This window comes from Triplophysa rosa, linkage group LG11 (assembly GCF_024868665.1).
Source record: "Triplophysa rosa linkage group LG11, Trosa_1v2, whole genome shotgun sequence".
Lineage (NCBI taxonomy): Eukaryota > Metazoa > Chordata > Actinopteri > Cypriniformes > Nemacheilidae > Triplophysa > Triplophysa rosa.
In genome coordinates, this window is record NC_079900.1 from 25935633 (window position 1) to 25948953 (window position 13321).

Here is a 13321-nt window from a genome sequence, read left to right on the forward strand (position 1 = left end):
ATGCTTCCTGCTGCTGACCAACTTTATGGAGATGCAGATTTCATTTTCCAACAGGACTTGGCACCTGCACACAGTGCCAAAGCTACCAGTACCTGGTTTAAGGACCATGGTATCCCTGTTCTTAATTGGCCAGCAAACTCGCCTGACCTTAACCCCATAGAAAATCTATGGGGTATTGTGAAGAGGAAGATGCGATATGCCAGACCCAACAATGCAGAAGAGCTGAAGGCCACTATCAGAGCAACCTGGCCTCTCATTACACCTGAGCAGTGCCACAGACTGATCGACTCCATGCCACGCCGCATTGCTGCAGTAATTCAGGCAAAAGGAGCCCCAACTAAGTATTGAGTGGTGTACATGCTCATACTTTTCATGTTCATACTTTTCAGTTGGCCAAGATTTCTAAAAATCCTTTCTTTGTATTGGTCTTAAGTAATATTCTAATTTTCTGAGATACTGAATTTGGGATTTTCATTAGTTGTCAGTTATTATCATCAAAATTAAAAGAAATAAACATTTGAAATATATCAGTCTGTGTGTAATGAATGAATATAATATACAAGTTTCACTTTTTGAATGGAATTAGTGAAATAAGTCAACTTTTTGATGATATTCTAATTATATGACCAGCACCTGTATACTTAGTTATAGTATGAATGTATTGCTTATTATAATTAGTTCCCTAAAGATGCATTGACGTTGGGAAGTGTGCTTTAACTTTAGCATCACTGTAACTTTGTATCATATATAACACATTACACAGCTTTTTAGCTGTCTTTTGATCAAAGTAAGGTTGTGACATTGGAGAAAATACATTCATACATGGTTTGTCTTAAAACATACCCCACATTGGGCATAAATAACATTAAAAACTTGATTTTCACCACAGGGATACCGCACCCAAAAATTTAAATTCTGTCATCATTTACTCACCTTCGAGTTGTTCCAAATCTGTATAAATATCTTTGTTCTGATGAACACAGAGAAAGATATTTGGAAGAATGCTTATAACTAGACATATTTTGCCCCCCATTGACTCCCATAGTAAGAAAAAATACTTTATCATTTTTTTATTCTGTTAAACACAAAAGAAGATATTTTGAAAAATGTAGGACCGCAAACAGTTCTGGGGCACTTTTGACTACCATTGTTTTTTTTCCTACTATGGGGGTCAAAATCTGTCTGGTTATAAGCATTCTTCCAAATATCTTTCTCTGTGTTATTATATTAAAAAGATATATTTTTGGGTGAAGTATCCCTTTAACAACACATCAGTGTAAAATCACTGTAACACATAACCTCGTCACCTTTCTACCTCTCAGTCTACATGATACATATGTGAAACCCCATTGTTGTCTGTCGGTCCCGGAGTGTGTTTTGTGTGGTCAAAAGAAGAATCATGCTGCATGGGGTGGCCTGGGGTGTGAGATGCCCCGTGGCCAGGTCTCAGTATTTGTCTCTTCCTCCTGTAGTTCAAAGCCTACTGCGAGAGTCCCAGGTCATCCGGCAGACCAAAGAGAAACAGATCAGCGAGCTGAAAAAAATGTCCGATCAAAGTGCTGAATCTCAGAAAAACGAATGGGAGAAGAAGGTAAGCAAGGGTTGAAAGGGCTCAAGTTTCCGCAGGCCCGTCTCACCAGCAGCCAGAGCTTTGAACGCTCAAAGAGTTTATAGAGCCCAGCCAATGCCGCAAAAAGAATCCAGAAAATCCATCTTCTCTGAGTTTGCAGTAGATATGAGATGTTTATTGCTGTGATAGGAAAGCAAAGCTCTTCCCTGCCTTTGTACAGGCTTTTGATGGGAGGGTTTTTTTCCTTCAGGCCTTATAAAACATTCTCTTTGTTCTCTATTTCTAAACAGAAAATTATGTAGGCCTCATGTTCAGGGTTTAACAATAAAGATGGCCTGGGGTATTGTATTGAACATTGTTGTGAAATTTGCTTGTTTAATGTCACCAAGAATCAAGTATTCTAACCAGCTAATCAAGATGAGGGCTTGTCAAAATGACGAGTCTAGTTACAATGTTTTTTTTTTATATGGGGGCCATTCTACAGAATTAGCTCCAAGTTTGAGTAGTCTCTAGTTGCCTTTTTCCACAAATTAAGTATGTATGCAAGTAATATATAAATGTAAAATATCAAAGGTACTAGTAAAAGCAGTGGCAGACTGTTGTGTGATTGATGGTTTTTGATTGGCAGTTGCATGTAGCGGTGGCAGAGATGGAGCAGGAGAAGTTTGAGCTGCAGAAGAAACACACAGAAAACATCCAGGAGCTGCTGGAGGACACCAACCAACGGCTGGCCAAGATGGAGGATGAGTACAACGCTCAGACTCATGCCACCGTTAGTCTATTTACACTACATAAATAAACAAAGTATGGCATTGCAAGGTAACAATAATGCATAATAATAAATCATGTTGAAGTACAGACGGTTTCATCTTGACAACATAAACAAACGTTACTGCCCATGCAATCTTTTGTGACCCCAACTGAACTTCCGGTACACATTCACAAACAATAGAGTGCCTGTAGATTATTTCTGATGACAATCAAAAGAAACCCAGAAGAACCGTTACTTGGCTAAATTTGTCTCTCCAATATTTTGAATATAGACTCCGATAACAAGCTCAACTGCTAGATGTCAATGTCCCATACGGTTTCAACAAATTGTTTATTTAATAAAATGATTATACAGAAAAATAATAATACAAATTAACATGAACGTAAATTAAATAAAACCGATGAAACGGTCTATAACATACATGGATATCTAGGTTATCAGTAAAAACAGTGATTCACAACTTGCGTTGATCCCTTTTTTAAGAGACCAAAGTATACACTGTGGTCAAATGACGTTTTTAAATAACTTTAAATATATTCACTTTAAATTAGTTATTTTGAGTCACCTGGGGCCGGTTGCATAAAACTGTTTTAGACTAGTCTTAAAGTATTTTTTTTTAAGTAGACATCATACACTTTTTGAAAGTTTCAGATAGAAACACACTAACTGATCAAATCTGCAGACTGGCACAGACTTTCTGCAACAAGTCCAGACTGAAAATCTTGGCAAAATCTGAGCAAATATCTTGTAGTGTATTTTAGTCTTTTTAAGTCAGTTGCATAAAATCTTAGATGGGTCTAATTTAAGACAAAAAATTAAGACTGATGGCCCCCTGACTAACTTTTCGTTATGATCCATGTTGTCATGGAAACCAATAAACTGTCAACTGCTCTAGATTCAAAAATGGCCTGACTTTGTCTTTGTGTTATTTTAATAAATGGACAATAAGAAGAGGACGAGCTTTTAAAGACCAATCAAATTCACTGAGAGTGGGTTGCACCAACAAGGATTAGACTTAAATCTAGATTTAAGGTTTATTTAATAATTCTGTTGCACCAAACTGTAAACCTTGTTTACAAATAATCAGGTTTATATTTAAGATATCATTTGATCCAGATTTTAATTTTACAGTAAATCTAGATTAAATGTAATTGTGTTGCGCCATTAATTTAAACTCTGATTTATCTCTCAATTAGGGATTAATTTTAAACTTGCTACTGAGGAGGTTTAAATGATAAAAACACATATCTGTTATAAAATGGTCAGAAACAGATAAGTGTCATGTCATGCTTCAGTGATGTGTTTATTGTAAAGAAAAACGGAAATAAATAAAACACCTCAGCAGGAGTGAGGGCACAGCAGTTTGATAAACTGGGTGATCGTCTGTGAAGCGTCAAGTTCAAGATGCCCTGCTTTATTATCCAATACATAAGCACAACGTCTGTGATTAAATGGAAAAGACCAACATCCTGAGAAGAGTAGCTAGTTATTTTAGTGGCCTGTCTAAATTGTGGTCCGGTCCGGTCCTGAACAGGCGCATCTCAGTTGGCGGTGCTGCTGCTGCAAACAGCCCCAGAACACGACCGAGGACGACCCCCGGAAACGCAATCACCTACCTTGGCCGTTCGCAGCTGCGTCGTCTATGGCAGAGGTTCACCCGCTTATTGTCTGCTCCAGTCGCGAGCTGCAGGATAATGCAGGCTCAACTGTCATATTTGTACGCGGTCATGGCCCTCAAGGCTTGTGAAATGTGTTTATGGACGATCAGACTGATCAACGAATTATCCAGAGAGAGGTTTTAAATAGATGTGCACCGATTGACCGGCCAGAGACCGGAATCGGCCGGTTTTCACATGCACACGCATCATGTACTATACAGACAAAAAGGTGCACTGTAGTTAAAGGAGTCATATTTCACGGCTAAAACGAATATTATTGTTTGTTTTAGATGTAACGTGTGAGCGATAGCTCGGGCAGCTGGAGGCATAAGAATGTCCAAGACAAAGTAAGTCCCGTTTCAAAGTAGGTTTTAATCCAAGCAGTGCAAGAATCCCAGATGAAAACAAAACAAACACGTGCAAAAAACTTCAAAGTAAAATAAAACAAAAGAAACATATTTGCAAACCCATACCTGGAGTAAGCATTTATGAACTGTAAATTAACATGGAGGCAATCGCCCCAACCATGCGATCAAACTGTGAGTCCACACTGACTAGCATACCACTGTCTAGCACACCACTGCACTCGAGACTCCATGCTGCATCTAGCAGCCATTTTCAACCCAAGGCCACGCCCCCTGGAACGTACCATTTAGCAGGTAAGAAAACAAATTACATGTGCACTAAATGATTGAATGAATGAATAATGAATAATGGTGGATAATGCCATACATAAACTCAAAACCTGCAAACGCTAATGCTATAACTACTTGCCAAACATGAACACAATATACACTTTCATTACACTCCACACAATTAACATTTAAACATACAATATTAAACATCTCCTTACAATATTACACAGGTCAGTACCGGCAAACAGACCGTGTTAATGTATATGTATGTAAATGTATGTGAGAATGAATCAGTGTGCATAGTTCATGTATAGTCACGGGGCCTCTCCGTGACATAACGCAATGTGTATACACCATTTAAAGTTTAAAAAACGCTGTATTTTCCACATACCGTGCATGTTTGTATCTCCCCTTTGCCCCGCCTCTCTGAAATGCGCTGATTTTTTACAAAGCTCATCACTCTGAAAAGCGAGGTGTGCTATGATTGGCCAGTTCACCAGTGCGTAGTGATTGGTCGAATACTGCAAACGTGTGACGGAAATGTAACGCCTCTTACCATATTCGGAACATCAGGTTCCAAAGCAATTGTACTGACAGGCGATACAATGAGATTTACAATTACGCCCACCTTAATTACGTGTAGATTTGGGCGGTCTTAGTCAAATCATGTTACGAAGTCACGTAGATTCGCCGGGGTGTGGTTACACGAGGCGTTTCAGGCAAGTCTGGTTGAGCATTCGCTTTTAGATAGAATGCATCTTTTGTTCCCACAAGTTCGTTTGTGCAATTTTACGTGTCTAATACATGCATGGGCAACTTATGACACACGAAAAACACCGAAAAAATCGTACTTCCGCCATATGACCCCTTTAATCTCTTGCTGCTCCGTCTACATGGGGTATGTATGCTAACAGTGATGCTAAACTCTGACACATGCTAAACTCATGTTGAAGTCGTTCACTCTGTGTAAAACAAACGTCTTACGTTAAAACTGTGGTCATTTCACCTAGGTAAAATGACATTCAACACGACTTCTACTTGTATTTAAAAATCCAAAATATAAAAAAATGAATAAATCAACCAATATATGTGATATATATCTGATTGAGTTCTTTACTAACACAAAAAACTGCAAATACATATACATCTTTAGAGTAGAATTCACTCATAAGATTTTTAGCTTTTTTATTGAAGTTGCAGCAAAAATCAACCCACTTATTTTAATACTACAGACACAAGATAAAGACAATTTATTTTACATTTCAGAAAAAATGAAATAAAGCAATGTTAGTTTCATAAACAGAAACAGACAAGAATAAAGTTGAAGTATTTTATTGTTATCTTAGACTTTTGTGAGATGAATTTTGACAAAAATGAAAAAGGTAAATTAAGTGACATGTTTAGTTATATTTTATTATTTGTACTTCTTTTCAGTCACAGAGTTCTTCAATTTAAGAGTTGTTTGGGAAAGAGAAGATTCTGTAATTTAATGCAGCTTGGAGAACTGCATTTAGGGAAATTTGGGGAAATTGTAATGTTCAATCATTTATTCAATGAAAATATAAAAAAATGTGCATTGAAGAAAAGTTAATATGGTTTTATATACAGTTACTGTCAATTATAGTTTGTGGATAGAAAATCGGAATCGTCAAAAATCGGAATCGGCAGGTTTCACTTATAATAAAATTGGAAACCGGAATCGGCAAAGAAAATTGCAATCGGTGCATCTCTAGTTTTAAATAGCAAAATTACGCTTCTTTTACATGCACGAGATGTTTATTTCCTTTTTGACATGACAATGCAACACTGTTTCTGTTTAGTTACACCGGCAAATCCATCATGTCGGAAAAAATTAATCGCATGTGATGTTTTAAATACAAGGTTAAAGGTTTAATACACGATTTGTTAATCTCTGTTTAAAATTAAGTGGTGCAACGCAATTTTAATTAAAATAAAACTAGGATCAACAAACCCTAGATTAGCTGTAAACTCTGTTTACTGTAATCGTTGTTGGTGCAACTCACCCTTTAAGTCTTATGAAAATGCCGGAGATTTATTTTGGGGACATCTTTGATGGTTTGTGAAATGTGAATTTACACTATTAATGTTCTCAGTTACTGTAGTCCAAGCTTTGATTTTATGATTATTTGCACTGTAATCACAAAATGTGTTCATTTAAGTTGATTTGGCAGCATTGTATTCCTCTAATATGCAAATTTTTCAGCTAAGAAAAGCTGGGTTTAGCGCCTACTGTCGGCCATTTTGTTTTAAGTTGTTTTCAACAATTTAGACTGTCTTACTAAAGACTACCATGAGTTTTTTTATGCAACAGTCATTCTTCACTGACTTGTTAGTCAGACTAATTCTTAGACAGTCTTAAAACCGTGGCTGTTTATGCAACCGGCCCCTGGTTAGGTACTGCCTAAAGATAAACTGTCGCTACAGTTAACCATATCGTCGCTGTCGGGCGGAAACCTCCTATGTCCAAATTTGGTCAATTTCATATTTTTTCACAAATCAATGCTATTGGTCAGTCCCCATGTGGGTCTGTTATTTTTACAAATTATTAACAAATCTAAAGTGTTGAAAATAGCTTGAGAGCAAATCTCTTAACTCCATTGGACACTTCAACTGTCTGAGAAGTCTCGTAACTCCACCTCTTCTTCACTCCGTGGGAGCTTCTCGGCATTACGTCTCCTGATTGAACGTTTTTTAGACAATAACGAGTGAAAATAGTTAGGTTAGATACATTTGAGTAGGTCTGTTTTGTTAAAAATCGATAGCTGTAATGCTTCTGTGCAGAAGGAAGTCCGTGAGCCACGAAGGTAAGTTTGCGAGCAGATTCGGCTAATTTCCGCCTATTAGACAGCCTAGTCAGCTCATCATTTTTTGTATTACATCACTTATAGTTCTTAAACCTTCAAAATAGAGTTTTTGAAGATGTATGTAACCACAGTTGTCAGCTTTGGTTAACTATTGAAGCCTTTTCTCTTGTCAAGAGACTCAACGAGACCGCCGACTTTATTTGCGTGCAGATTAATTTCTGCCTATATTAGACAGCCTGTTTAACGTTTTATTTTGGTATTGCATCACTCATAGCTCTAACGTTTAAAATAGAGTTTAGGAAGATGTATGTAACCACAATCATTAGCTTTCATTAGCTCTTAAAGCCTCGTCTCTTGTCAAAAGGCTCAACGCGACCGCAGACTTTGATGAACACTGCTGGCAGCAGCGACGTCTGTGTCCGTACCATTCTTATCAATGACAGCGTAATCTCGTATCTCCCTGCTCCCAAGTTATAAACCTTGTATCTCCGATTAAACATGGTTTTGGGGAAATGTTGTGTTAATGTTGGTACACAACAGTATATGATAGCAATATAAGGTATAATAACAACTTTAACGATACAATGTTTAATAACTCAAAAAATATGCAGTTTTTTTAACTTCCTGAAAAATAATGGTTTTGGAGATACGAGGATTCTGCCCGACAGCGACGATATGTACGACAGCGTCGTGTGCTGTTTGTGTATGTTTCTGGTCTTGTGTGGCTGGCCTAAGTCTTTGCTCTGCTGTCATGCATGCACAAAACAAAGAGAGCCTTAAAGCCATTTAAATGAAGGCCAGAGGGGTCAAAACACTGCACTACTTTGTCTGAGATGAACCGAGATATCTGTCCGTCAGTAGCACAAGCTTATGTGTGGTGCCTAATGAGTTTTGCTCGTTACAAATTAGCATTCAGCAACTGCCATACAGGTAAAAGCAGCACGGCGAGTCGACCGGCCGAGGTCTGTCAGCAGGGCCAAATTTAAGAACTTCAAATGCATGCCGGCCCCAGCGAGTAAGAGCCTTCTTTAATAATTAAACACAGCACATTTCCAGGCAGGGCCCCAGATGAAAGGCCCTTCTGTCATTGGAAATTAGGTTCTCCCATTCTGTTGGTTTAGGCCGACCTCGCCAACCCCTTGTCTTACCTCTGCTCTCCTCATAGGCTGCTGTTGTCAGTATGTCAGCTCAGGTGAGAGGCTCTGTGTTGCTTCTGCTTTGCGTTTGATGTCTCAATACTCCAACCTTTGAAAGCCTTTGTTTATCTTTCGTTCTTTCATCATTCTTTTGTACGCCATGCTCTGGTGCTATTCCGATGTATAAAAAAAGCTCTTCAAAGCTTCATGCCATATTTCATATCTTCTGGACCAATGAGATTGGAGCGCCAATGGTTGTTTACCTGTGGCTCATTGCATCGTTTATTGTAGCATTGCTTAATGTCTAACGTTTGGCAGTGCCATTGTCAGTCCAGAAGCCACACGTTCATGCCAATATACACGTTTCATGCCAACATATTCATTACATTCAGGGCTCAAGAGAAGAATTGCATTAATGAGAAGGCATGGAGCAGACTACACCTGTGCTGACGTTTCCGTATGAATGAAAAAAGAGCTCAACGCGGGTTGTTGGTTCCATTCCTGCCAGGCTATCATTACTGTGCCCTTGAGAGTTTGGCTGGAAGTACAGACACAAATGTTCGGCCAAAGCATTACAGCAGTTCACTTCTGTTATTCATGCTTAATGGTACAGTTCATCCAAAAATTTTAATTCTATCACCATTTGCTCACCCTCAGATTGTTCCAAACCTGTATACATTTCTTTGTTCTGATGAACACATACTGTATAAAGATATTTGGAAGAATGTCAGCAACAAAACAAATCTCCCCACCATTGACTGCCATAGTAGGGAAAATAAATACTATGGGAGTCAATGGGGGATAAGATCTGCTCGGTTACTGACATTCTTCCAAATATCTTTTTTTGTATTTAGCAGAACAAAGAAATGTATACCTTTAATGTGTTAGACTGGTGGCAACAGATCTTAGTACTTAAATTGCCAATTGCAGTTACCTAATAATCTGATGTTTTATCATTTGAGTTGAGCTGAGTTGAGTTGATTTAGGTCACCAGATGTTGACAGTTCATCTTACTTTATCTAAAACAGAAAGTTTATGCTCACTATAGCACCCCTTGTGACAAGGTTTGAGTTTGCAATGAAGCTTGTGAAACTAGAATCGCTTGCATTAACCTACTTGCCTTACTTATATTATATTGTCTCTCACTTAAAGATGGGGTAACACATGCACTTTCTGCCAATCTCATATTAATCTTGAGTACCTATAGAGTAATATTCTGCCGTGCAAAGGCTTTTGGTCGAAAATGAGTTATTGATATTTTGGGGATATTCAAGACGTCTTTTATCACGCACATAAGTATCTTGAGTCAATTTCATAGTTTTTTTGAGAAAATAATGCGTTGTCTTAACAGTAACTTCCAAAAGCCCAAAGGAAACCAAGGTAGAACACCGTAACACTAGTTACCGCTCTTTGACTTTGTTTTGGAACGCTCTTTAATTGAGTTACGGTACTCTGCCGTTGTTTAGATGTGCGTCAATATGAAGTTACTGTGCCGTGACAGTCTGGGTCTGCACACTAGTTGCAAGATTTGACTCCGATGCTGTGACAGCGTAGCATGTAGCATGATCACACATAAAATCAGTACAGTTCGCAATTAAATCCATATCCTAACTTTTCCTGTAACCCAATAAAATCCATGGCAATGAATGTCATCGAAGATGTTTAATCCACAACAATCCACAAGAATTCTGATCATTATTCCAACCTGCTGGGCTGGCATTCACATACATCAAATCGTCCTTTAGGCGAGGCAATTATTGTGAATGAATCTGTGGCTTTGAACGAATCTTTGAAGTGAGATTCAGTGATTCAATGACCTATTCATAAACACAGTCAATGACTCGATATGTCACTCACTTAATTACTTACTTACTTACTTACCACCCCCTACTGGCGGTTTTAGTTTAATATAAGGATCACTTATTTTATCATCATTGCATATTTCTCTTTTGAACCTTTTTATTTAAAACATTATTTATTTTTAAAAAGTAAAACATTATACAGGTGTTACACTAATAGTTTTGTAAATGGTGATCAGCAGCTGAATATTGATAATGTGGAAATTACTGCTTTTTGCCTTGGCGTGACTTCTCACTTTTTGCAGACACTACAAAGGCAGAGGACAGTAACGTCAAAATAGGGGTCAAAAGTCAAGTTTAAGCTCATGTTTTTTTAAGTACATACATTTAATTACTAAAACATCTAATTGCCAGATTTCCAGTGTCCTACCTATAATTAATTTGGCTGGACAAATAAAAAACTTTAAAGTCATTTTTCTCAGTTTCACACTCTAGCGAGTTAAGGTCTTTTGCCTTTGTAGGGCAGTATTGCATACGTTTTATCTTCGAAGAGTTTTTAGTTAGATCAAATTTATAAAAGAGAGATACAGCTGTACGATTATTTACGGAAAAAGACGAGCTGCTGGAGGCAGGCAGGGGGGACGGAACTACAGCACGAGCACACAACACATCATCGCATTATCCCTTCATGTTGTTTACATTATGCACGTACACGCCGATTGCCAACAAAACAGACATATGACTTAGTTTGACTTACCGCGTGCGGTTCATGTACAGCATCTTTTAGCTCTGGGACCGCACCTTCTATCATTTTCAAACCATCTCCAAATCCAGCGTTATATCCCCAGTTTGTGTAACATTCATCACTGAAATGCCGTGAATAAACAAGCACAGCTAAACTTCCGTCAGCCGAGTGAAGCGGCATTGTTGGGCGTGACGTGTGGGTGCGCTCTTTCTCTCATGCTAGCGTGTGGGCGCGCTCTTTCTCTCATGCTAGCGTGTGGGCGTGGTCTTTCGCTCGTTGGATGACGTGTGGGCGTGCTTTTCCGAGAGAATGGCCAATAAAGGAATAGGGTCCGTGTTACGAAACAGGGATCCAGACTTATAAAAAACTGTCCGAAACAAGATGGCATGCTGAGGGAGTGTATCGAGCACAGCAATACTACGTCAGGGGTCTTCAACTATTTTTCTTTGAGGGCCAGATTCCAAAAGTATAAATAGGATGCTGGCCAGTTTTTACCATATCCTCATTCTTCTGTTATTTTGTATTTCTGTTATTTATTGCATTTTGTTCATTTTATACGTTACTTATAGGTCATATATTAAAACATGCACACAAATATTGCCTCAGGTATTTGTGCGTTTTCATGATATTTAATTCAAAGGGATATTGTCTTTTTAATTTTATTTAATTGCTGTTAATTTATTCACCACCATTCCATCCAAGATGTGGGAGGCATTGTTTTTTCAAGAAGATAGCCTATTTATGAAGATATTTGGTTGAATTAATGAAAGTCAAATCAATGAAAGTCAAAAACGCTACTACATTCTGCACAAAAGTAATTCTTGCACCCTTGACATTAAACTGGCGTATTATAAAGCGAATCAATTGATCTGTGCAAAAAAACTGAATGCTATTATCTTATCTTCGGGTGAATTACAATCGCATTCATGTGCATCACGCACTTAGAAGGGCAGATCCTTCGTAGTGCAAGTTCTGGAGGGAGATGAACAGCTGTTTTTCGTTAATTTGGCCGTTTAAATCATACATAATGAATACAGTATTTCCCTTATCTGAGTCAATAGTTCACATGGTGTACCCTTCCTGCAGTTACTTTTAAGGGCACAAGACGCGTTTTGGAACGGGACCTATCGCGTGCGCAAACCGATTGCCTGTGGCTGTGGATTGCCGACTATAACATTGTAAATAATTACGTTTCTTTGACAGACCGATCAAATCGCTTTATAAGACGTCAATCGTTGTGAGCTGCGGGAATTACTTTCGTAATGAATGTAGCAGCGTTTGGGACTTTCAAAGATGTGGCGTCTCAGGATGCACATTTGTTAAAGCACACCGTTCTTAAAGTCTCTCCACTTATTTGAAATGTTAAGGCGAGTAAAGATGATTGGCGGGCCACCAGTTGACTAGCCCTGCACTACGTCATACGTCCAACTTGTTTTTTAACAAGTTGACCATGTTAAGCATGAGAAGCCAGCATGTTAAACAGTGTAAAGAAGTCAGAATGCATGGAATAGCATGTTACCCCATCTTTAAAGTGAAAGTTCAGACACAAATTTGCCAAAACTTTTACCCGCACTCATTTTGCTCTAAAAGTTTACAACTTTTTATAAAAAACAAACAAAATGAAATTCAAGGAAAAACTGAAACCGAGATTGAGAGATCACCATTTATTTCCACAGTATGAATGAAAAGATGAACGAGACTGTCAGCTCGTGACATATTGTTCCCAGAGCAAAGTCATGCATGTTAATCGGGATTGAGGACAGAAAATTCACTTCTTTAATCTCAGGCTACTTTAATAGGTTCTGGTCTATGGCTACATCACAGAAATTCCATTAGAGATGTAGCAATAAATTTAATAATTATTTTGATCGTATTGTCATTATCTTACATATCTAATATTAACATTAACAAGGTACTTTGAGAGAGCCATTTGGTTAATATATAGCACAATATCATCAAAGTTCATTTACAATAGTAATGATTTATTAAACAAACAAAACAATCATGAAATAAGGATATGTACAAGGTTTCATGTCTGAAAGCGATGGTATTTAAGTTGTTTACGTCTAAGGTCATTGAAAGGATGAACTTTTTGTCAAGGAAACTTGATTACAACAGGCGATAAAAATACAAAATGTTATTGTAAAATCTAGCACGAGGATGGTTTTTGCATCCATAAAC

General features: G+C 37.9%; 1 protein-coding gene across 1 annotated transcript in view; it reads left to right on the forward strand.

Annotated features, from left to right (window-relative positions):
- cep112 (centrosomal protein 112) overlaps positions 1-13321 on the forward strand; it is a 55366-nt gene that overhangs the window by 34582 nt on the left and 7463 nt on the right. Inside the window, exons 10-11 of the mRNA XM_057346357.1 lie at positions 1343-1591; positions 2199-2342. Of these exons, the coding sequence (XP_057202340.1) occupies positions 1343-1591; positions 2199-2342 (393 nt within the window). The remainder of the gene's footprint in view (positions 1-1342; positions 1592-2198; positions 2343-13321) is intronic.